At 35.7% G+C, this 25,953-nt stretch overlaps 1 protein-coding gene across 6 annotated transcripts in view; it reads right to left on the bottom strand.

Annotated features, from left to right (window-relative positions):
• JAK2 (Janus kinase 2) overlaps positions 1 to 25,953 on the bottom strand; it is an 85,881-nt gene that overhangs the window by 16,058 nt on the left and 43,870 nt on the right. For all 6 annotated transcript variants that reach the window (XM_027709568.1, XM_027709567.1, XM_027709571.1 and 3 more), the window contains 18 exons: positions 22,954 to 23,077; positions 22,053 to 22,170; positions 21,386 to 21,531; positions 19,717 to 20,038; positions 17,572 to 17,691; positions 15,079 to 15,236; positions 14,642 to 14,753; positions 12,780 to 12,966; positions 11,381 to 11,508; positions 10,754 to 10,888; positions 9,076 to 9,163; positions 6,802 to 6,929; positions 5,880 to 6,018; positions 4,425 to 4,576; positions 3,252 to 3,402; positions 2,830 to 2,966; positions 1,416 to 1,605; positions 474 to 598 (listed from right to left, as the gene is read on the bottom strand). In XM_027709568.1, coding sequence (XP_027565369.1) covers positions 474 to 598; positions 1,416 to 1,605; positions 2,830 to 2,966; positions 3,252 to 3,402; positions 4,425 to 4,576; positions 5,880 to 6,018; positions 6,802 to 6,929; positions 9,076 to 9,163; positions 10,754 to 10,888; positions 11,381 to 11,508; positions 12,780 to 12,966; positions 14,642 to 14,753; positions 15,079 to 15,236; positions 17,572 to 17,691; positions 19,717 to 20,038; positions 21,386 to 21,531; positions 22,053 to 22,170; positions 22,954 to 23,077 — 2,660 coding nt within the window. The remainder of the gene's footprint in view (positions 1 to 473; positions 599 to 1,415; positions 1,606 to 2,829; positions 2,967 to 3,251; positions 3,403 to 4,424; positions 4,577 to 5,879; positions 6,019 to 6,801; positions 6,930 to 9,075; positions 9,164 to 10,753; positions 10,889 to 11,380; positions 11,509 to 12,779; positions 12,967 to 14,641; positions 14,754 to 15,078; positions 15,237 to 17,571; positions 17,692 to 19,716; positions 20,039 to 21,385; positions 21,532 to 22,052; positions 22,171 to 22,953; positions 23,078 to 25,953) is intronic.

The following is a 25,953-nucleotide window of genomic DNA, read 5'->3' as shown; positions in this document are numbered from 1 at the left end:
TTATTCAGAGCTAAAAGTAATTTTTTGTTGTTACAGTGGTTTTACAGTTGAATGTCAAAGTTCTGAAAAATCAATTATAGTATGTCCCAAACAGATTGCCTGAGTCAGTATATTAATGCCTACTAAATCTTATTTCAGGTCTCATTAGGGCAAAGAGAGGTTTTAATTATTCTGATTGAAATACAACCTTAGTAAGCTAGAAAATACAGAAAAATAAATGGAGTATATAATGCCTCAGTCAGCAGATAGGTCAGTCTCAGCATCCTGTACTAAGATACTCAGAAGTTTTTCCAGCTCTTGACTACGTGAATATATACTGCTACTTTTTTTGGGGTCATGTGGTGCTAGCAGCCCAACAGTATTGTAGAAGATACACCAAAACAACCAATTATAGTTATTTTGAGACAAATGGGATGAGACCAAAAAGACAAAACTCTGTTGAAAACCATAAATAATAATTTGAAATTTCCTACCTTGCATATCTGAGACGCATACAGCAAAAGCTTCTTGTGGTCCAGCCTCTCCTTGTGTTTCTGAAGATAATCTCGTAAACTTCCATATGGTAAATATTCCATAATTAATCTTAGATTCCTACGACCTTTTACAACAACAATAAAAAATGCACTTAATTTTTCTGTAATTTTCCAATGGCAAGTTTTAAAACATAATTATTTTAGAACACCAATAGGAGTAACAGAAAATAGTCTTAATACTGAAAAATTAAATTCTGATTTGTACATCACTATGCAATTTTTCATTATCACTTAAACGCATTTGCTCAGGAAATGCCACTGATTTAAACTTAACAACAATGTGGATATGCTTGATATACTAGTATATCACTAATCAAGATCATCTCATCAATACTTTATCTACTATTATGAAAGCAAAGTAAAAGTTTAAAAACTTAGCCTGATTTTGAACTCAAGATTTTTCTTTTTACAGTAAGATCCTGGGCAGAACCGACACTTTCATTCATTGGCATCACCAATTCACTCAAACAGATCTGTTTCTGAAACTTTTTCTTGTACACTCTTTCACTGTACAGGTTGTACTAGAACTTGGTAATACCCACTCTGAAATATTACACTGAGTGAAAAAAACAAGAACAGTTACATGGTGCATTTTTCCCCCTTAAACTCTATATTCTTTTCTAGGAAGTCCTTTATGCTTTTACATAAAGCTATGTAAATAGTCAAAACAGTACTCTGAATAAATGAAGTTATGCAATGAGCTGATTGAATAAAATGTCCACCTTTTACTGAGATACACAACAGACACTATTTAGTTTGTTTTGTACTCTGTAAGTCCTGGTAAAGCTAGGACAAGTCAGTGACTGTCATAAACACCTCTCTGAATTTCTCGGTAGGCATACTTAACTGTACACTTGAAGGTGTACTCAATATAGCACATACCTGCACTGTAGCATACTCCTTTGTATTTAACGATGTTATCATGCTGCAGAGATTTAAGTATTTCAATTTCTCTTTCAAAGTCCCTCAGGTGCTCTTCTGTGCTATGTTGCAGCTTTTTCACAGCCACCACCTCTCCGGTATTATCCTGCAGTGGGTCATACCGGCACATCTCAACACTGCCAAAATTTCCCTAGATCACAAATGGAAATACTTGGGAATTAAAAACAAGTCCGCATCATTCTCTCTTTCTTAGTGTTTCTTAGTGTACAGCATTTGTAGTGTTTGTTCAGTGCTCACTATATTAAGCATTAAGGTGACTGCGATTCATTATTTAAGTGAAATGCTACAAAATCTCCCTGAGAGAAATCGGGGTAGTAATCACGGGTATCAGTTCTAAATGAAATATATTTTATGAAAGGAAGCAAATAGGAAAGGAATGCCCAGGAAACAAGGACAAGAAGAGGGTGTGATGTTCATTCATTTTCTTCCCCCTCACAAATTTCTACTTGCACTTCCAAACTGTCAGCTGGCATACTCCTTTTCCTGCTCTTGCATAAATCCCTTCCTCTCAGTCCTTGATTGTCCTTCTTTTCTTGGTTCTACTTTCTTCTCTTTCTCTGTTTATATTGTCTTTGTCTTCTTTTATGCAGCCAACACCTACCACTCTGTTGTTCTCCCCATGCTATGCTACCACTTACAGCCAACAATTAGCCATCTGCAAACAGAAGTAGTTCTGCTACTTTGTTTTCAGATTTGCTTCCACCAGTATTTGGAGCCAAAGGAATACATAGCTATCTTATGCCAGCAAGGAACCATCCTGGAAAAATGAATGGTCTTGGTGAAGATCTGCCAACTGCAGCTGGTCATCTGTGTAGGCATGCTTTCAGACAGACAGACTGCAATGACCTCCAAAACTAGTAACCAAATACCGACTTCTAAAGTCCAAAAGGTTCAAGGCCTACATATATCTTGAATATATTATTAAATTCAAAGACATCATTAAATTCAGATTTCTCAGAATATGCATGCACAAAAAACCCAATCCCACTAGTGCTGTGCAAGACTGCTCCAGAGTATTGTTAACTGAACACCGAGCGTGTATGCGTGTGTGTGTAAGTGTATATATGTATATATATAAAGATTATGTCAGAGCCAGCTCTTCATTACAGAAAAATACTCCAGCCTTTTGATGTGACTGATCCACTGTGGAGGCCAGCTAACTTTCGCAGTACCTAAGGATACTGTGGAAGTGAAAAAAGAGGAAAAAAGGGACTGCACGTGGTGCTCGGATATGACTGAAATTACTAATTTCTGTAACAGAAGTTTTAATGTAAATAATGTACATGGGGTTGTAAAAAGATAACTGAAAAACACAGTTATTTCCTAGACTATTAGAGAATTTTAAACAGCCTACCTTGCCAAGTTGCTGTAAAAACTTAAGGTGTCTTTCTTCAAATTGTGTTGGGTCCCGATCTTCAAAAGCACCAGAAAATCCAAGTGCTCCAATTCTCATATTTGGCAACATATCACTTTCTGTCAATAGCTCGTAATCTGAGAGGCAGAAGGAAGGAGAGAAGAAAGGGAACAGAAGGCACAGAGTAATGAACAAAAAAAGGAAGAACCTTATTACAGTCATGGCATGTTCTACCTTTCTTTGACATCCTCCAACCTCAGTAGAATATTAACAGCCACCTTAATTTCTATGTAGTAATTTGCAGTCAAAGACACAGATGTACTGCAAAAAATGTACCAAGAAGGAAGACACTACATGAAAGTGAACCAATAGGAACCAGGGTTCTTTTTGTCTAGCGTGTTCCTGCTGTATCACAGACTCACCTGGAGTGAACAAACTGTTCAAATCACGTATAATTGCCCTAAAAGAAGGCCTGAAATCTGGCTCATAATCCATACAGTTATTTATAAGGTTGGCAAGTTCCGTCCAGTTGGGGGCAGGAAGCTGGTGCCTATCTTCATAAAACTGTAGTTTCTGGAATTAAATAGATAAGTCATTTTACATTTTACAACCATTAAGGGTTACAGAAGCCTTAACATTCTCACCAGAGCAGCCAAAAATTACAGCTTTCAGCCTAGGCTTGTTATCTCACTGAATGTATATCTGAACATTTTCCATTAAAAAAAAGGCTGGTATAATTTAGAGCAATCAGTTCACAAATTTCCAGACAGTTATTGAAGGAAGATAAGAGAGAAAGATGAGAAAAATAGCACCTCCTTTATTGGTAATTCCATAAAACCACAACTGGATGGGTCCAGCAGAGAATTCTATGGATCTGTGAAGCTGGCTGAGCTCACAGCTGTAAAGAGCTTCATGAGTATTATGAAAGAATGTAGACAACAGGAAAGGAGGGCAACTTCTTAAATACTTAGATGGTCTAGGTAACCCTTGGAGCTTATTGTAAGAAGTGATTAAGATACTTGAGAAATCAGATCAGGCTTTGTCAGAAGGTTACAGTTCACTTATAAAAATAATACTACAAATCTTTTTGTAGCATAGGAAAGTATTCTTTTTGCTTCCAACTACAGAAGTGAATATATATGACATAGTATTTTTATGGAATATGTTTCTCCTCCATCCCCTGCCCCTATTTGAGATAAAATTATTATTTCTGGTTTCGCTAAAATAGAATTGTCTGCAACACACAAAGTCCTACAGTATTTAAGATGTTCAATTCCTAGAATAATGTCAATTAAAATCCATTAATATTTTTAGGAATACTTTTTGTTTTAAGTGATACACTGCTGCAACAAAGCAACAGAAATATGAACAAGACAAAACTGACAATACTGTACTTTGCCCTCATAAAATCAAAACAAATAACAAAATCAAACTTCAAATTATCTCTTCTGATCATTATATACCAGCAGAAATATCTCTTTCCTACAGTGGTCATGTACCACAACACTTTACATGCTGATGTAGTTACAACAGCAGATGTTTTAAATTAGAAGTGGTCAAAGAACTGTTATGACTGCAGAGTCAGTAATACCTACCCTTGAAGAATCCAGTGCACTCAGGGGTTTGTCTCCTCCACTGCAGATTTCCCACAAAGTGGTACCAAAACTCCATTTGTCTGTGGCCAGGCTTAGTTGTTTGGGATTCTCAATACATTCAGGAGGAACCCATGGTATTCTCTCAAGAAGAACTGTGCAATCACACCAAGGAAACATGTTAAGATGAATAATAAAACCAGAAAACTCCATCATATCTTTGATTTGGTAAAAATCACTTTTGTGTACATAGGTATTTCACTCCGTAATATGCTTTTAATAGTTTTCCAACTTTTTGTTCCTGCCTAAAAAAGCAAGTTAGAGAATATGGACAAAAATAAGAATCAGAGTGGGGTATCATGAGTTTTATTGTAAGATAAGCCTAATGGTACAAAATTTACTTAACACCATTTCCACATTACACTTTTTCTCTGATATCTGCATTTCCCACAATGTTACCAAGACTTAGTAGCTACCACAAAGCAACTACATGTCAAAGAGTAAAAATTACTTTGGTAGTGATTGGCACATTATGGCACAGCAAAAGGCACCATGAAAAGGAATTTCATACTATCTGATTACTAAACTATCGATACGGACTGTAGTAACAATTTAAAACATGGGATTGTAGGGATGTGGATCTAGAGCTCCTTAAAATGAGATCGCATAAGATTAATGTAGGCTTCACATTAGAACAGGTAGAATTTAAATAGTTTATTGGAAAATGAAGGCACCACATTGCTTATAGGCTCTTAGATGCATTATTTCCTTAGGGATGTATAAGATTGCCAAGTATGAAGTGTTTTAATTTTTCCAAAATTATTAAAAAGACCACAAAAAGAATAGTAAGGTTACTTCGTTCCATTAGGATAATAATCTTGCACACTCTTTGGTTTTAATTAATTATGCTGTTTACAAAGCATTGAAACAATCTCTATGGTGGATGATAACCCAGTACTTTTAAAGTCATCCACTGGCTTCAGGTATTCACCAAGACATGCACTGAAGATGATTTTTAATTGCCAGTCAGCATTTTAAAAGTGTGTTTTCTTTCAGTTCTGAAAGTTTCTCCATGCTCTAAAATACTTGATCAATTACAAGACACTAAGTTCAGCAGCTAAGTGCAAATGCAACAGACCATATGATACATTTACATTGTAGCATACATTATAGCATAGTACTACCAGTGAAAAGAAGTTGAAAATGAGAATAATCAGGAAAAAAAAAATCTTACACAATGGAGAATTGTGCCTTTGTTTTCTGTAGTTTATTTCTGATAAAGAATATACACTCAAAACTGCTTGGCTAGGACTGCAGAGATTATTATAAAATGACAGATAGATAAAGAAACTTACTATAAAAGAAGTACCTTAGATGCTGGTCAGAAAACAAAACCCAGCCCCAAACTTATTTTTCAAATCAGAAGCACTGAACAAGAAAGCTGACACAAAGACTTACTGTCTCTTGGCAAAACTGTAATACTGATGCCAGGATCACTTAGTTTTATAAATGGAAGGTTTCCAGACTTCCTATCTTCCTCTCTGATAAGCAAGATGTTTTTTGCACAGACATTCCCATGAACAAGGCCTTTATCCTCCTATAAACAGAAATGCATCTTTTACATATCAACAAAAGAGGTCTTTCGGTGGAAGATGTATGTAAAAACCAATACTGTACAGCATGAGGGAAACATCAGCAAATAAAATAATGATCATAGAATAAGTTTTATCAAACCTCAAACACTTCATCAGTTCCTCTCAAAGTTATGGTTTCCAGTCAATTTTCATTGTCTACCTAAAGTTTCAAGTTTAAAACCATCTGATGTATGTTGACTACTCAGAAGAATATTAATCCATCAGTATTATCCATTAAAATTAATGTAAGAACATTTAAACTCTCTTAAAGGAAAGACTCATCTAGTCACATACCCTGTCTTGGATAAATGGCCTTTATGTTGAATTAAACATACTGTAAGGTTGGGACCTAATGCCGAAAAAGAATATATCAGCAGTGTGAACAGTACAGTGTTTTCCCCTCCCAGTGGGTAAGTAATAACACTATCAAGAAATAGTTTATATTCAGCATCATGAGCTTAGGTGAGAAGTCCAGAAAAGACTGATTCGTGGGGAAAAAAGTAGAAAACACGTTTCTGGAAATGTGTTTTTATTTCATGGTAAAACATAGAGCATTAAAAAAGAATGGTACATTCAATTACACTTTGTGCAAGATATAAATCTGCCCTTGCCTATCTCACTAAATACTTGGTGTATGCCTAGCCTATTTCAAATACCCTTCAGAGTTTGAAGATTTGGGGTAATAGCTCAGCCTTTCTACATGCATTAGTCTGAAACACTTGAATTAACAAAATTCAACTACTTACCAGAAAATGCATGGCTAATGCCAACTGTTTAGCTACTTCCAGCTTCCACAAAATATTGATAATGTTTTTGTTCTTTTTCAAATATGTGTCCAAGGATCCAAATTTTACATATTCTTGTACAAGGATGTCTGATTTATAATAGTAAAAAAGGTAAAAATTAAAAAAAAACAACAACAAAAAATGAAATTTCAGGACAGATTCATGACTCTTAGTACCACTCTTTTTTGATACCTTGTTGGTGATTTAACTATAACTTTGAAGCTACATGACATCTGAGTATTGCCACAAATATTCCGTGTTCTTTATACTTCTTCAGTGTGTGGAAGTTTACATAATTTCATCTCAAATGCAAAATTACTAGACTTAGTAGCCTTTTACAAATTAGGTAAAATACAATGAGCATCATTCCACCCTCACTTGAAAGGCACAGTAAATAATGTTATTACTGACAAAGCATAGTAGTATACAGCAGTGAGTCAAATACCATTCAAATAATTCACTTCTCTGTTGTTTACAATCTTTATTCTTGGTGACAGATACAATGCTTTACTGACAAAAGACACTCTTCTTAAAAACAGACTAGTATTGGTACTAAATATATAAGACATATATGTCTCCATGCAGTCACCCAGCAAGTAACACCAGAAACAAGATCCATTCAAAGCGATGAAGTGTTCTCTTCATCGCTTTCAACACAACAATTTCAAGTTAAAGGATTGAACTCTCGCTCTCAGTTGCAAGATGCTCACATTGCAATAGTGAGCATTTCTTATTTAGTTTCTTATTTAGGCTCTAAAGACACTGGAAACTACTGGTATTAAATTTGTCTGTAATAAATAAACTGATTTTTTAACAAATTCATTTTACAGACAGCGAATTTATTCTTTTTTTTGCAATTATGTGAAACAATTTTCATCAAATCTGTACATCGCGTAAACCACAGAATCAATAACAGCTGCTTCTTCCTACTTCTTAGTAACTAGCTCTTATTAAATTGTAATAAGTCTTTTGCCTTCAGAAACAGAACAATCTGTAGAGGACAACCACGATCTAAAGGTGAAATAAGTAACTATATATATATAAAAAAAATTATTTTTGTCAATTATAAACTTAATCTATCTGAAATTTTATATATAGTCCCTGTGTGGGGTACAGGGACTACAGAAATAGAAAAAAAAACCCCTTGGGTTGTTTTTGTAAAGCTTGCACAAGTTCTTGGCCAAACATAGTGCTGTACTTCTTCCAGCCTTCTAAGAGAGGTAACTCCTGATACAGAACCCACCTTCTCCTCTGGAAATTCTTTCTCCCTAATGAAAGCAACCATCTACATAATATGATTATACAATTATTATAAAATGCTTTCTTTCGTACAAATTTGTAATCACAGAAAAAGAAAGGGTTTAGGGCAAACTGACATTTCTGCCCAAAGACTGCACGAAGAGGAAATACTGCCAAAGTGAGACCTAGCAGTGCCTATTTGGAGATAGCATACATGAGCATATGAAAACCATTCAAAATAAAGATTTCATTACAAGATGGTATAAATGTATTCCAGGTGTTCTTAAAAAAAACCTCCTTATTAGTACACAGTCACAAGGCAGCTAAACTGAAAAGACAATCAACTTCTGCAGACAAGGAAAAGATTTTACTGCTGTTAATACTTTGTAGTGTTTTTGTTGAAGTAATAGGACCTCGTGTTTTCAGAATGGGACCTCTAAACCAAACTTCCCAAAGCTATATTTGTGCTCACAAAGTCAGCACATGTGTGGAAAAGGGTTGCAGTTTCTGATCACAGTAAACGAAGGGTTTTTTGGGTAGCCAAGCACTTCCCTTTCTTGCTAACCACACTTGATACAACATAGGGGGTGCAACTTCTTTGGCATCTCAAAAACTTGTTTCAGAGGTTCAGCAAGACTTTTCAAATGTGCGATCCTCAGACAGAACAGACATGACTCAGTCACTTACAGAGGTTACTATTCACACCGACTGTACTTAAGACAGAACAGACATGACTCAGTCACTTACAGAGGTTACTATTCACACCGACTGTACTTAAGACAATGTTTCCCTTTTCTTTGTTATCACCACATTAACTAGTTCTCAGACACCAAAACTAATACTACTGCAATGTAAATATGTATTGGTTGCCCAGCTGCTGCCTCTAATTGTTTTGTTTTGGTGGTTCTTTTCCCCTGTTTTTCCCTGTTTTTTATTCAAACTCTAATGACAGAGATGTATAAAATCACTACAAGAAGATAATTAATTTCTACTTACTCTCTTCTCCACACACGCAGACTCCATAATTTAACACCAGATGTTTGTAAGAAAGCTGGCTCATCATACTTGCTGCCTCAAAGAAGGACTTTTTGGTAGGGGAGAGAGTGAGAAAAAATAAATATCAGTGAAAACAAAGCCCTAAAATTCTAATAAATTTATTTAAATCATATGCATTTTTGAAAACATTTCAACTTCTATCCCATTGTAAAGACCCTATGTAACATATTTTATATTGTTTGTTGTTGTTTTATGGAAGTTTTTGGTTTTGTTTTGAATTTTCTCAGTTGTGGGGGTTTTTTGTCTCATTTTTTTTTCTACGTAACTGATAATCCACATTCCAGATGGGTTAGCAATATCTTTTTTCTGCAGGCAGATGTATCTCAACATTTTTCAAAGAATCTTTTCTTCAATGTCAGTTAACTTTGAAAAGTTAGCAACACACTATTCCGTTTCTAATTTATTGTCATAATGCACTATTCAGTTTCCAATTTGTCTCTTTTTAGCATACTATTAAGTTAAAACACAAGTATTATATAATTAATCCATTACTGCAAGACCTTATCTAACTTTGTCAGGAAAGTTTCAAATGCTTTTATTTCTTTAATAATTTTTTATTCTCTTCAGCAGTATCTCCAACTACACTTGCTTGTGTACTGATCATTCACCCAACAAAGCAAAGTCAAAATGAGCACATTTTTCCTTCAGAAATATTTTTATTTCTATACTCTCTGAGCTTTTAGTAACTGATTCCACTCAACTTTAAAATGTAAATATATTACCCATCTTATTAAAATTATAATAGGTTTATGGTTTCTTTACTGTTTTCAATTGTCCAAAGTGTATGCCTATACTGCTTATCAATATTAGCCACCTGAAATGCCTCTTTCTTTTTTGCTCACATTTCATATAGATTTGTCTTAAGTAATTGAAAAGTTCAGTAAACAGTATACTGGTTCTCTTGGCTTGCTGTAAATACAGCTAGATTAATTAGGAATTTGTAGCAATTATATATTTAAATAAACAATAAACAGCCATATGAAGTTACATTAATATAATAAACACTACTACATCTTGTGAAAGTCTGTAAAATAACATACACAATCTTGGGCTCAATTACATCACCAGTGTATTAGTTTTTACACAAGGGCATTTCAGGTTTGCTAACAGCTTCACTCAAAAAGTGGAAAGCCTCAGTGAATATGGGTGAATCTATATATGGCAAGTGTTTCTCATACATAAATACTTCTGATTTTTTATTACTTGATCCAAAATGTTGATTTCACTGGAGAATCTGTATGACTCCAAAACACTGAAAACAGTCTATTCAAAGAAAGTGATTTACCATAAATGCTGGTCCCTCATCTGTATGCAATTTACCGGTTAAGACAATTCTGGGGCCATACCACCTCTTCTGTGGTACTTGTATAACTAAACTGTTCTTCAGTTCTCAGTGGGTAGCTCTGAATTCTCTGATGGGTGGTGGGGAGAGGGGAAATAAAATACATAGGTGTACTTCCCAAAGTCAGTCTCAAATCCATACTCCCAGTTTGTCACAAGTCCAAGAACGAGCTTGGTTAAACAATACAGCACTCTACTATATAACAAATACTAATTTATTTTAAGAAAAGTAATGCTTTGGACAAATGTTATAGAAGTAATAGCACTGAACACCAACCTCAGAGTAGTTTCTATGCACTTTATCCAGCACCTTTAAAAGAACTTCAGTTTGATGGAGCTGGCCATAGTCTCCCACTTCTTTCCTTACACCTTTGAAAATCTTAGTAAATGTGCCCTGTCCAAGACTCTCCTCCTATAAGAAAGGAAGGATACAGATGGGAAAAAAATCAGAAATATCTGCCTGTTTTGCAAAAGATCTCTTAAAAAAAAATCCCTAATTAACACATATGTAAATCTTTAGAGGTGTGCTGGCTGTAGAGTCAAATTGATGGTAAAAGGAAACAACTATATCAGAAACATCTTAAATCTTTGATTATTTCTTATTGATTCCTCAAGAATCTCAGAAAATAACTTGCTGCGAGAACCAGAGAGAAAGGAATTGATGTTAACTCTAGAAGCAAACAACTGCTATTGTAGTCAAAAGGAAGCTTCTTAATTTTACAAAAGTAATTATCTGCATTGATGGAAAATGAAAATAAATATTTTGTTTCCACAACTCTAAGAAAAGATTACAGCAAAATCTCCTGGCTCAGATAAGACTCTTTTAAACACATACAGAGGTTTTTAAAACTTGGTACGTATTAAACCCAATATCTGCAGTAGAAAAAGCAACTAATGGACTTACAAATATCAAGTCCTCATTGCGGATTTTGTGAAAGACCATCTGATTGACATTGTTGTGTCTCTGTAGCGTAGGTGATGAAGGTACATCAGAAACACTATTGCTTCTGAAGACTAGGAGATTTGATTTATCTGGGAGAAGAAAGAGGGAAAGGAAAACCACAGAAAATTTGTAAAATATAAAACTAAACCAACATAGTTTGAGAAGGATTAATGAGGGGTGGCTAATTCAACTCAAATAAGATATTACATTGAGAACAGTTTATTCAAAAAGCCACGCGGTATTTAATTTAATTCAAAGTCTCATATTTTCTCATCAGCAAAAGCATCTAGGTTCACCCACTTATTTTGTTTTTTAAGTATTCCTACTTTTGACAAACATTCTGAAAATACTCCTACCTTCTTTCACATTTTAACTGCTGCTGTAATAACCAGGGATGGAAAAGGGGATGAAAGTCACCTTCTTTTATATTACAGAGTAGAGCAGGTCTGATATTAAAACTAAAGCTGAAAAGTATATCTTTGTGAGTATCTGGTAACACATGATCATATTTATTCAATAACTTATAATTCTGATGCATATACATTTTTGGTTTCATACTGAATAAGTCTACAAAATCATTCTCTATAACGTGCATACATATTTACTTGTTAAATCTTTTCAAAGGTTTTGAATCCATTAGCTATTTTCAGTCAAATTCGAGAGAGGCAGAAGTGATATCAAATAGTCTTTTGTCACAAGTTTTTCTTTAAATAGGGACTTTGATAGAGTCTAAGACTAACCAATATTAACTGTAAGTAATACTACTTAGAAGGGCAGATGTTAACAGAATTCATAAAAGAGAAAGATATTAAGAATATTAAAGGTAGGCAAAAAAATTTAACATGAAGTCAAGAAAAATCTACTCCTCAGGCAGGAGCTCTATTCCCTGTGTATTTTTCAGTGTTAAAAAGAAGCTGAAATCACAGCACAGCTTTGGCATAACTCAGTTAAGATGTCAACAATGACAAAAATTCACTGACATTTATGGGTTCCATTGCTTATGAAACCATCCTCAGTGATAAATGATACATTTAAGTACTCTTTCCTTCTCAAGACATGAACACACTTGACTGAAGAAGAAATGCTGCTGCACACAATCCACTTCAATTAAGAAACCAGTTTTACTTCTAATCATGAAACTGGCTACCATGGTTACTTCTGGAAGACCATCTTATATCAAAATAAAATTTGGCAGGCAGTGGGACTGAACACTGTGACTAACAAGACAAACAAATAGCTCAGTGAAATTCAGAAAAACCCACACAAACACAGGTATCTACCTCAGAGTCATTTGTGTTAACTTATTTTTAAATCTTTAGAAGTTGGAAAGCCTTCTGTTTAGAAATAATATTTCTCTTACCTTTGGGTTTTGGGGGACAGCATTTGATGAACTGGAAAATTATGCTGTCTGAACGGACAGTTTCTGTCTGGTAACACGTCAAGAGATCCTTCAGATTACTAAAACTTCTCTTTGTTCCACTAAGATTATATTCTCCATTCTCATTCTTCGTAATTAAGCAATGTTTATAATCTGTCGAATTGTCACGCTGCAGAGATTTTTTTCCATTAAAAATAAAATTGATTAATATTTAATATTTGAAAGCTTATTTAAATGTATAGCACTCTATTAATTAAAAAAAGAATGCTCCAGCAAAAGATGACCATAATTTGTTATTTTGCTCTCACTGTGTAATATTGATTCTGAGAAAACATGACTCTACTCCCATCACTGGAACTAGCATGTTGATGCTAGAGAAAAACAAATGTTAATGAAAGCTGCAAAGATGGAGCTGAGAAAACAGATAATGGATCCTAGGAAAAATCCTTCAGAGCTATTAATGAAAGCTTATTCACTCTGACATGGGGTAATAACAAAACAAAATTCTGATGGAAGCAATAGCCCAAATGGTTCTGCTCCATGTTCTTTTGGCAGGCATTTGGAGATCTCAGCTATAGTTCTATTTTTCTGTTATCTACAGTACAGTTCTAAGAAATCAGTTCCTAGCACAGATTTTCAATATGCACTGAATTATTTTTACAATGAGTCTTGAAAAGATACCATTAAACATTTTTAAACAAGATAAGCTCTTAATAGTGCATTCCTGGTTCTTCATCTCAATACTGCAGCAAATGTTCTGACAAAATCTGAATCTCAAAAGCCTTCCAATGACTTGTGCAAGACTCAGAACAAGGGAAGAAAAATTGGGGCCAAGAAACTTAATGGCAATGGTAGGCTTCACTCACAAGCTTGACACTCACATTTTGCCTCAGGAACTGATATCTTTGTTTATGAAATTCCTTATCAAACACATAATTGACTGGACATAACATTTCTGTGAAACTGATGTTTACTTCTTCATTCACACACCAACATTACTTTCTCATTTTCAGAGATGTACATATCTCTGTCAGTATTAGCAAACACGCTAGATTGCTGCATACCAGCAGGAAACCCCATGCCCTACCTAGCCTACTTGAAAGCCCAAAGGTAGCTCTGTTAATGTAATTAAAGAGAAGTCCACTCTTGGAACAAGACCATGCAATTATGTATCAGCAATATTAAGGTATTGTCTTATCACTAACTGCAATGTCACATAGGAGGGGTACTTCCCGTTCTTTACCTATGTGAGAATTGCATGCATTTCCAGGGTGGCTTTCTCTCTAGCTAACACCAGACATCCTCAGAAAACCTGTGTTGACATAACAGCTGACAAACAATATCGCTGGCCCAGTACTGGGGATGGGGATAGGACCTGAACCCAGAAGAACTTGTGAAGGAGAGATACTCTTGGATAATCAACTCTGGCTAAGTAAGTCCTATTGGTGAGGGGGGAGGAGACATGCAGAAATCCTAGGGGAAAAAGACCCAACTAAAAAAACCCCAAACTTTAAAAAAATAAAATAAATCCATCAAACTGCTCCACCTCCCAAATATTTACTACAGTGCCAAGACCCACATCACCATCCCCAAGCTGTCTTCCCTCTTCCTGTCTTGGTCTCCTAGGCATATGGTATGTGCCATTAGCAATTCTTTACCAAACAAGCACTTTAATGTTGCTCACAAGACCCTGAAAGTTGGCCAGTCTGACAGAAGTAGCTAAGAATACACACATCACACAAACATTCTGGAGGGAAAATTCAGAATCATTTACTGAACACCCCAGGCTTATCATTATATCACAATAAAGATTAAACAGGTACTATTTAAGATAGAATACAAACCTCTATAGCAAAGGTAAGGAAGTATTTCTTAAAATCTTTAGGACTGCAGCGAAGGACGTAGAAACCAGTCTGATTACCTGCTTTCTTCAGTTTACTGATAGCAAAGTCCATGCTATAGTAAAAAGAAAATGTTTAATATCATATTATTTCAAAATCCAGGAATATCAGAGATTGGCTAACGAGCAATATTAACAGATACCTAATGTAACAACAATTCAAACTTGCAATTTTTTACAGCTTCCTTTAAATTAATCTTTTTCCCCTTTTATTTTTCGATATTTAGGGCGTTTGCTTAAGTATTTTTCAAAGTGAAAAATAAGAGTAAAAGCATTTCATGTTACATAAAAGCACATTTTAAGATGTCCACCACAGTTCACAGTCAACTAAAGCTCATCTTTCAAATATCACATTGTTAAATTGCTAAAAAAATTACTTACAAAATTGGTCCATGACAGTTGCTTTGGATATTTTCCAGGACTGATGGTGGTGCCACTTCTTTACAGAGATAATGATGGGCATCTGCAGTTAATCTGTAATATCCATCAATTAATGATACAAAGGAGAGAGCTTCTCTTAATGACTGAAATTCAGCCTCCTGTTAAATTGACACAGAACAATGGTGGAGGGGGAGGAGAGACAGAATGTAAATTTTTAGTAGGCAACAGAAAATTCCTGGATATGCTAGCGGTATAAAAGCTACACATATATGCATACATTAAAGACATGAATAAAAGTAGTTTTTAACTGCTGTCTGTATGTTCTACCTTCTTGTTGTCACTCAAAACTTGATAGCAATCTTTAATGTTCAAAATCAAGCACAAACCAAACAAAACAGAGAAGACGTGGATGCCCTATCCCTGGAAGGCGCTTTGAGCAACCTGGTCTACTGGAAAGTGTCCTTGCCCATAGTGGGGAGTTGGAACTAGATGATCTTTGAAGTCCCTTCCAACTCAAACCATCCATGATTCTATGAAATCTGCCATTAAAAAAACCCAAACATCTTATCCTAAATATATGAAACAGCAGAGGAATGCTGAAATGAGAGAACATTTGAAAGGGAAAAACTGAGTAGGCACAACTCAGCATGGCAGACACCTACTTGCACTGCCAACACCGTGTTTCTCTTCTTCCTAAAGGAAAGCCTTCACTTATCAAAGATTTACATGACTGCCTTCAAGTAGCAAAGAAAAATCTCTAGAAAAGTACCTGCCCGAAAACCTGGCATCCTGAGCTGGATCACAGAGAGAAGCTCACCTTTAACTACCAGAAAGACAGGTACACTGCATGGAAGCTGGGAGAAAAATAATGTGGTCAAAGGAAAATATGTGTGGAAAAGGTCTATTCACAGTATAACGAACAGGTGAGAGCAGAGCAAAATTAAATCTGTCTGTAACAACATATTTATTACTGCAAATAAAGAAAAATAGAGAAGCATCTGCCATTTTCTGAGTCACCCTAGATTTCATTCAGTAAGCAGTGCAGCCCAACAGAGCGGGCTTTAGTATGCGCTGCACTAGTTTCCCTGTGACAATGGGGACCCACTTAGCACCTGAAAACAATTCTTTGGCAAGTTCCTTGCTAGACAGCAATTAAAAAAGCTGGCACTTTTGAGCAGGTGCCAAGAATTTGGAGTCTTGAAACTCCTTATTAAGAGGAACAGGAAACAACTGCAGGCTGTGGTGAAGGCAATGGTGAGGCAGGTTGTGCCTCTGCAGCCCATGGAGGTCTACTGTGGAGAAGCCCATGCAGAACACCACGCCAGAGCATGTGGATTTGCCTCAAGGACGGAGTGACCCCACGGAAGCCTGCACTGAAACTTGTTTGTTGGCACTAAGGATGCACTATGGAGCTGGAGCAGTCTGTTCCTGGAGGACTGCAGCCCGTGGAAGGGACCCATGCTGAAGCAGTTCATGAAAAACTGCAGCCTGTGGGAAGGATTCACACTGGAGAAGTTCATGGAGTACTGTCCCCCCATGGGAGGGATCCCATGCTGGAGCAGGGTAAGTGTGTGAGGAAGAAGGAGTGGTAAAGACAACACGTGATGAACTGACCACAACTCACATTCCCAAATTCCCATGCCACTGAGAGGGAGGAGGTAGAGAATCAAGAATAAAGTCAAGCCTGGGATGAAGGGAGGTGGAAAGATGTTTATAAGATTTGGGTTTAATTCTCATTACCCTACTCTGAACTGATGGGCAATAAATTTAATTAATTTCCCTGAGTCAAGTCCTTTTTGCCCATGACAGTAATCAGTGAGCGATCTCTCCCTGTTCTTATCTCAACACGTAAGTCTTTCTTTGTATTTTCTCTCCCCTATACAGTTGAGAAGGAGAGTGATTAGAGCAGCTTTGATGGGCACCTGGCATCCAGCCAGGGTCAGTCGACCACACAACTCCGTGACAGTTATACCTGCTGGAAAACCTGACTCAAGTGCAATGTTGGAGTTCAAACAAAAAACCTTTTACGTTCGTGTATAAAACACTTCCTTAAGATCTTCTTCAAAGAATCTTAAACAGTAAAAGCAATGACCTTAATTTTGTTCCAATAATTGTGTATCATCATTCCTTCAGAGAAATTTGAAGCTTTTTTCAGTGTGTTGGTCTCTAGCAGAGAGCTTAGCATGATGCCATGGAAACAGTACACTTGAGAATTAAAACAATAGACACAGGTTCAAGACTCTAATAACAAAAGAACCAATCTGTATATCAGAAATTTTCTTCAGATATAAATATCCCTTTCCATGCAAGGAGCTTTGAATGCAGAAGACCTTTACTGTTCCGATATACCACTTACACTGCCGAAATGCATTTAGTTCTACCTCATGCTTAATTAACACAGTACTTGGCTATAAAATACTAAATACACAACAATCACACAAGTCTGCTCAAAGCAATATCTATTTGAAAGAACAGCAATCAAAGTAAACAGACCAGATTCTTGCTGTCTTGTTTGTGAATCGTGACAATTCTTCTCTCACTGGAGCCCTCTTGGCTTGCTTGTTTAATGCTGACATCAATGATATCAGGAAAATCACAATATGTTTGTAAATCCTGCAACAAATATTGGGTACATAATGTAGCAATAACATAAATGGCAATTAAAAAACCTCACCTATTTGCAGCACTGGAATTCCTACAATTCTGAACTTGTAAGCTGGCAACAAAGAGGACCATAAAACCTTCAACATGCAATTACAAATAAATAAAGGAGTTTTGTGTTTATGGAACCATCCCCAGGAACGTAATTTAAAGAGTACACAGAGATCCAGGAACCATGAACAGAAATATCCATACATAGGTTTGTCTTTTTATAATTGTAGATATTTTTTCCTTTGTAGTATTTTGCAAGGATTAACAATGGAACATTTTGATAACAGTTTTGAGAGCTACAAAATCTGCTAGCAAAGAGATGGATTTAGTGTGAATGAAGAAACAGTGAGAGAAAGTTGTCCTATCAGCCACGGTCATCACTGACTAGGTAACTTGAAGAACCAATCCTAACTAAACAAAAATCTAATACACTTTTTTTTTTTTGACAGCAAGTACAGGTACTTTTTGATACTATGATATTCTGTACCACTACCTTCAGTCTTTCACAAGTCAAATTACACTGTCATAAAAATCACACTTTGTTTTATTTTCAGTAGAACTTCAGGTGATAAGTAACAGCTTTAAATAAAGCTAGATTTATGTATCCAAAACTATTCTCCCTAAGCTAATAGATTTTATTCAAATCAGACTACCTCAATTAGACATATAAATCATCTCAAATGCATTGAAGTTTCTGATGCTTAATTTGTTCATCTGGTTGTTGAAAATGTGAACTTGCAGAAGAAATTTCTTCCCACTTTACCCCATATATGTCATTCTATACAAATAAATAAAAATTTTGTTTCAATTCAACATCTTAATAAATGTTCATCAGTAAAGTTTGCTGAGAGTTATGATCACATTTACAAGCAGCCATACTGGTTCACTGGGTTTTCATAACCAACTTTATAAACAGTTTCTGTACCATTGAAAATATATGACGTCTCTCTCAATAATGGAATGACAATATTTTTAATTATGAAAAAATAATTTGGCAATCTCTATAGGAAAGATGATCCACTTAAACACTACTGTTAATAAAGGCTTGGTTGCCAGGCCTAAACAGCATAGTATGCATGAATTATGTACAAATTATCTAAGAACACCACACTTTAAAAAACCTGGGTATGTAATCAGATTTATTTTTGTTAAGTATTGAAAAAAACCTCCAGTATAAAAACCCTCATCTTTACAAATTATTACAGCATACGGAAAAACACAATCTTTTGTAGTTTGGTCTTGACTGCTATATATTATGAATCAAAAGTAGCAAACAGATGCATTTATTTTGGAAAACTCACATGTGCTCCCTTCTGCATTTACTTTTACCTTCGGAAAATTTCTGCACTCTTAATATATACTGCTATAAGTTTGTATCACGTTTTGGCAAACTCAACATAATGAACAGTCGCAATGGGAAGTCACACAGAAAAGACATAATACTGTTAAATAAAAATGCAGCAGTACATGATTACTAACACTTATAGGAACCATTTAGCATTTAATTCCTGAACAAAGACTAGATGGATTCTGCAGTCACAGAAATGTCACTTTAAATTTGCTAACTCAGACACTGGTAGGAGTCTAGCTGCAGCAGGAAAGAGGTACAGGGAAATTTATCTGGTGTTTGGAATCTTTAAATCCCTGCTTTCTAAGAGAATTTGAGGAATTTGTGCATTTTACTTATACCTGGGGCAGGGTCATTACTTTTCCACATTTTTTACAGTCATGAAGGTCCAGCACAATTTTTTGTATGTCAAGCACTGAACTATTACATGACTTTCTTCTAATACTTCAATAAAAAACTGATTTTAAAATCCTGCACTGTTTAAGACAATATATTTCTGTGATCCTCAGCCATATGGAAATTGTATCATTACTGTGAAGTACCAAATTTACTTGGGGTAAATTAGAACTTCTAACATAAGCTAATTACTCTGTTATATGACAAACTGCACAGTTATTAAAATAATTCTAAAAAATTACCTGCTCTGCAAGTGTCTCACAGTCTTTAAGTTTTCCTCTTGAACACTGAATTCCACCATTTCCAGTTATGACAATGGTTGCAAAACTTTCCTCTCCAGAAGGACCTCCACCAGGTTCTTTTACTTCAAAAACCTCTGAATAGAAGGCAGACTGAAGGGTTTCCAGATTTATAAGATACTTAAGTTTCAAGTTTCTGGCAGTAGCTTTACATTGGCCAAACTGTTGTATAAATTTGCGGAACCTGTACCTTATTCTTTTTCGTGTCAAAATGTGGTAGTCTTGGATTTTTGCTCGCACACATTTAGGTAAAAATGTTTTGTAGCTGTGAATACATAATCAGAAAAAAACTACTGATTTTATCCATTAAATACAGCAAAGATCATTAGTTCTGTGCTAAAAAAGTCAACATGAAAATATCTTTTCCTCTAAATGTACCCTTATTTTTGAAACTGTAGGATAACAAGGATCCTTCAGTCTATAGTATGCTCTTTCAAATACAGCCCTGTGTTTTCTTCCTTTTTTCCCTTTTCCAGTTGCAACGTATACTACATAATGCATTTTCCATAAATCCAGAGATGTCTGTTCTTTCATTAGTTCAGTTTTGAGGTAAGGCAGCAGAAGTTACACAGTTGCTTGGTTTGGTGTAGAAGTTGGAAAGATGACACTGCACAGGTAGATGCAACTATATGGATAAAGGACAAATTTCTTGGTAGAATACAACACTGTGGTTGGTTATCACTGAAGTTCCTATATCACAGTCCACAGTCTACATCAAGAAGCAAAAGAATTGCAGTTATTAGCTGCAACAAGCTGGCCAATTCGTTGTCTCATTCTGTTTTTATCTCTTCCTGCTAGGTTTCAATAAAAGACAAACATCAAGCATTAAGTACCAAGCAGGGACAGAATTAACTCAGCTAGAGCAGAAACTCATTAGGTTGATACACCAAAGTGAACTCGATAAACTCAAGCAAGTTCAGCATAGATCTGCACAAAACAGTTAAGAGCCTGGAGCACATGACATGAGAGAGGAGGCACATGGGAGCCTGAGTTACTAAGCCTGGAAAAAAGAAGGCTCAAGTAGGGTGTTCTACTAATTGTCTTCAATCAACAGAGTGTTACGGAAAAGACTGAAGTAAAGTTCTCAGATATGCAGAGTGAAAGGACAAGAGGTAACAGAGGATTATCAGTATCACAAAGGAAACTCATTAGATACAGAAAAAAAAAATCTTTCTCCACGAGCGTGGTCATGCACAGGACAAAGCTGCCCAGAGATATGGTGGAATTTCCAAAGTCTGGACATTTTCTGAACTTTACTGGATGAGGGCCTGAGTAACTTCATCTAACGTTGAAGTTGGCCCTGAACAGGAGGTTGGATCTGATGACTTCCAGCAGGGTGTCTCACCTCAAATTATTGCTTACATACTTTCCCACATAAGAAGCTGCTGCCTTACTTTTCATTAAGAGAGCCAAATCTATGTCCCCAAAACATGAATGGCCATGATGATACAAGTCTTCTATTAATTTCTAGTTTACACTATAGGTAGATCTATATAACCGTTTGAATACATCAATTGCCAGCAGCTGAACATCTCCTCCCAGATGTTAATGTGCAAAAATACTGTTTTTAGATATCAGATAGGTATGAAAGAGTTATGAATTATGGAGTTACCTGACTGAATTGTAAATAGCCAGTGGGGTTTCGTCCTTTTCTTTGGCCACTCTCATCATATCTAGAACAGCCATTCCAAGGCATTCTTCTTGTGTTTCGTGAGTAACAGGCATCTGTACCCATCCATCCAAAAAATCAGCTCGCCACTGAGAAAGAACACAAGAAAGCAAATTAAAACTACAGCACTGCTGCTTATCAATAAAAGGGGCTTGGGCTGCAGTTTTTGGGGGGTTTTTTATTGTTTTGTTTGATTGCTTAGGTTTGGTTTGTTTGGGATTTTTGTTCGTTTGTTTTTTTTAAAGACTCCATTCTTCTGAATGAACTCCTTCATCCACAAAAAGATGCACTTGTTCATAAGCAATACCACCTGCCATCATGCTTACAAATGCCGTTTTCAAAATAGTTTTGTTTCAAATCTCAAAAAGGTCGATATGGGGAGGATGTTCTACATTGTGTCAGTTCAACCTACATACTCTCAATGCTCCCCCTAAAACTGCCATTTGAGCTTCATCTCTCCAAATATACAATAGGACACGGAATTAAATTTTCATCTCGAGTGGGCTTCAACCTGTCAAGAGCCTACACAGTTACTATCAGAAGATAGAAAGGGAATAAATACTGACAACCTTTACCAATCTCCATTAAAAAATAAGCAAGCAAATCATACCTGTGCGAATAGATAAGACATGACAAGATCATCAAGAACAGGGCTTTCTGCACCGCGAATAATGCCATACCGATACGCTCTGTTGGTGCCACTGCAATACCAGTGGGGAAAATAAAACCTGTTGGGAAATAGATTTAAGCAAAAGTCAATAAACACATACTTTTGCTAACCAACTTCAGACATCATTGTTCTCATATACATGTAATTAGTGCTGGCTGCCTTGGAGGACCACTATGAAATCCCAGTCAGTCAACGAAGGCTTCAGATCCAGTTCATGGTGTCCAACTACTACAACATTTAAGCAGGGTGATAAACTATAGTGATAGGAATGAGGACCTTGGCAAAGTTATTCTCACTCATCAGAATACAGAGAATTTCATTAGTGTCTTCTAGTTTCCTCTGAAACAGTTGCTAAAGAAACTGTTACATTATATAATGTAAATAAACAAAATGTTTTACAAAAGGAAAACTTTGACTGTTGTTTTAGATGTCTACATTCAAATATGAGGTTGGGAAAAATGGTTCTATTGCAGACGCATGCCTGACTACACAGAGTAATTACTCTGCATTTCGGAACCATCGCTAATTTCAAATAGATGAGCACAGAAGAGATGAGATGCAACATTATCAAGAAAAATAGTATTTTTACTTCTATATTTTTTACTGTTTGCTTCTTCAATCTGACATTGGTAAATATATGGGATATAGAAAATTGATAAAATATATTATTCAAACCAATCCAATAATTTTGATTCTTTTATCTATCTCTTTTCCAGATAACACCAACAATCTGTTCATATCTTCTAAGAGAAACTATGGTTCAAATTAATATCTTATGGTTGTGTTTTCTCACATAGTTTTCTTCGACCATGAAAGTTGTATAACATTTGATTTAGATTACCTTATCCGGTAAATTAGCTTGAGTCTAGTTGCTTCATCTACATGGAAGATGTGATTTGGGGGATACCACATTCTGTCTGTTTCACTCATGAGTGCAAACATGTTATGGTACACTGGCATGATACCTAAAGGAAGAACAGAGAAGCAAATGTCTACAGGAAAGTGTTTTCACAAAGTATTAGAAAACTATTTTTGGTTAAAATTAGCAGATTGGCACAGTGCTCTACTGCTACCAGCAACAGGTATCAATATTGCCAACAGCATTGCCATCATTATGCATAACTTTCAGACTGCTTTTGATAGTTTAATTTCTCATTTTGCCTTTATGTTCACTGATTGCAGACTGTGCTCACCTGTTATCCTGTACTTCACTGTTAGATTGCAAGATTTTTTCTATATGGCATTTGATATGTCTTCTTAGCATCTCAGTTTAGAAACAGTACATTACTTTTTTTTCTTACTTTTTCCAAAATCAGATCAAGGGATTTATTTTAAGACTTTAGACAGATGAAAAATAAGTAGTAAAGCAATACAAAGAAAGTCATGATGACTAGGACAACCACCTGCCATTTCCATCTTAGTAACTCAGTTAAAAACAAACCCAAACATATATTGTTAATAAAACAGAACTGGAAAATATTTTTTCCCTCAACAATTGAGGATTTTGTTAATGACAAGCAATCCTACTTAATCACAAACAATGGAAATCAGTTGAGCATCAGCTCTTCAGCAGTACCAGAATTTTAATTTGGCTCTGAGGTTCCCAACTGAAAGCACAAACTAACATACAACAGATGCCACAGCATTGTACTATGCTGCAGTGTTGTGCATCCATGTGATGCCAGGGTTAGATTTGGAAAACAGGCTAAATGCCAGAGAATTGACAACACAAAAGGATGAACCGCAACCACTGACAAACATATTTTGAAGACAGGAAGAGACACAGGTGTAGAGGTCAGAGAGTAGGATGAAAAATTACAGTGTCAAAGTCATAGTAGGTCATAACTAAAGAAAACTTTCCATTAAAGCAATACACTTAGGGGTGAAAAGGAAAAAAATAATAAAAAAGACAGGCAAAGGCAATAAAAGTAACTTAAAATGACATTAGGAGACAAAAGAATTATGGGAAAAGGCAAAGTACTCACAGCCCTGCCCAAAGACTTAGAATTAAATAATTGAAATTCCCACAAGAAACCAGGAGAAAAAAGAAATCCTTTACTTCTTTCTGTTCTGGACAACATCTAGGTAATTACTGAAGGGGGCAGACCCCAAATTTCTCTCATCACATCTAAACTACATGTAAAAAGAATCTGTTAGATGAAACAACGAATCAACTCCACATATAATACCACATACCCTGGTGGAACAAAACATATTTCATTCTTAAATAGCAACTAGTTTATTAAATTTGATACAAAATAGGTTTGTCTCTATAGGAGTAGATTAAAAAGGCTAAGACAAGAGTTCTATTGTGCAGTTGTGAAGATTAAACTGCTGAAATCTATAGGTTAATCATCTGATGCCTTCTTAAACCAAAGTTCACCAAAACACATCAGAACTGCAGGTCCTAACACATGATTTTCTATGGAAAGGAGTCATAGACTTGCAGGAAACTACAGAAGTGGAAAGCATTACGTAAAGCAACAAAAGAGAAACCAAAACTAAACAAATCCCCCACAGGAACAAACCCAAAGGGATTAGTAACTGAAGGACTGACTGTAAATCTAAATGTTGCAAATTTACGGCACAATAAAACATATTTGATCAATCCGAGTTAAGAGAAATATTTTATGGAGTTAAAAAGAAACGTATCCCAAAAACTCAATATGGTTCTCTTTTGATGTGTGAAGTGGGATCAACTACACTACATTACATATTAGTTGTCTATAAAGCAGTTACAATTAAATTAGCAGTTTTAAGGCTGTGTGGTGTCTGTATACCAAATAATTTCAGATCAATTACAGTGCAATGCATGTGAGAATTACTAGCCAGGACTCTACACAAATGCCACACACTATTCAAGGAAATGCTGAATATTTACCTCATCTCACTAATACATATACCCAAACAGCTAACAAGCCCTGTAAGCACACTGTATTAGAAAAAATTTCCAAGTCATATTTTAAATTCAAGTGTTAAGCTGCTGTGTCTCACCAAATACATTACAGACACCCCCACCACCACTCCGCTTCTCAAAAAGACCCACAGCAAAATCCATTCTGAAACTTTAACTAAGCAAGGATCATGACATTCATACTCCCCTCCCAATAAGAAATGTTAATATTAACAACAACAAAAATCCTCCCTGCTGTCCTCCTTTGTATGAAAAGTAAACTGCACTCATCCATCTCTCGTACTTTGGCATTTATAGTTCCAAAAAGTACCTTGCACCATACACTGCCAGTGCTCAAAGACATACAGATCTTTCTTTCAAGAAAAGGAATTACACCTTTTTTTCCCTTCCCCTTAAGAACTATGCAATTTCATTGCTATACTTAATGCTCAACAATTATAAAAAATAGAGCAAATCCCTTTTATTAGAGTCTTGAAAATAATTCACAGGAATCTGACAAAAGCAAAGAGGCCATGTAATTGCAGGGACTTTTCAAGTGAGTAATAACTGCAGTATTTAAGTGCTCTCTCCTGAAACAATGAAAACAAAAAGACTTGAGTGGGGAATCAAAGTCTTCTGTTGAAACCTAGACATGTCAACAATAGTGAAAACTTCTGAGAAATGTATTTTTCTAAGTAAAATCATAAAAGCTATTCACAAGAGGTACTGAAAAGCCTCCCCTGGATTTTTGCACTGCACTAACCATGTTATCAACTCAGTTGATGACAAATTACAGAGAAGACAGTGACTCAGACATAATTAAGCAGAATTTTTTCCACTTTGCTTCTCCAGCAAGGGCTATCAAATTTTCTGGACTACTGCAAAGACAAAAACAAAGACTATCTCTCGACAATTTATTTAGCACATAAGGCTAAAGAAAGGAGTCTT

This window comes from Neopelma chrysocephalum, unplaced genomic scaffold, assembly GCF_003984885.1.
Source record: "Neopelma chrysocephalum unplaced genomic scaffold, ASM398488v2 Primary Assembly neopelma1_96814, whole genome shotgun sequence".
NCBI classification, from domain to species: Eukaryota; Metazoa; Chordata; class Aves; order Passeriformes; family Pipridae; genus Neopelma; species Neopelma chrysocephalum.
This window is presented reverse-complemented; position numbering and strand designations above follow the sequence as displayed.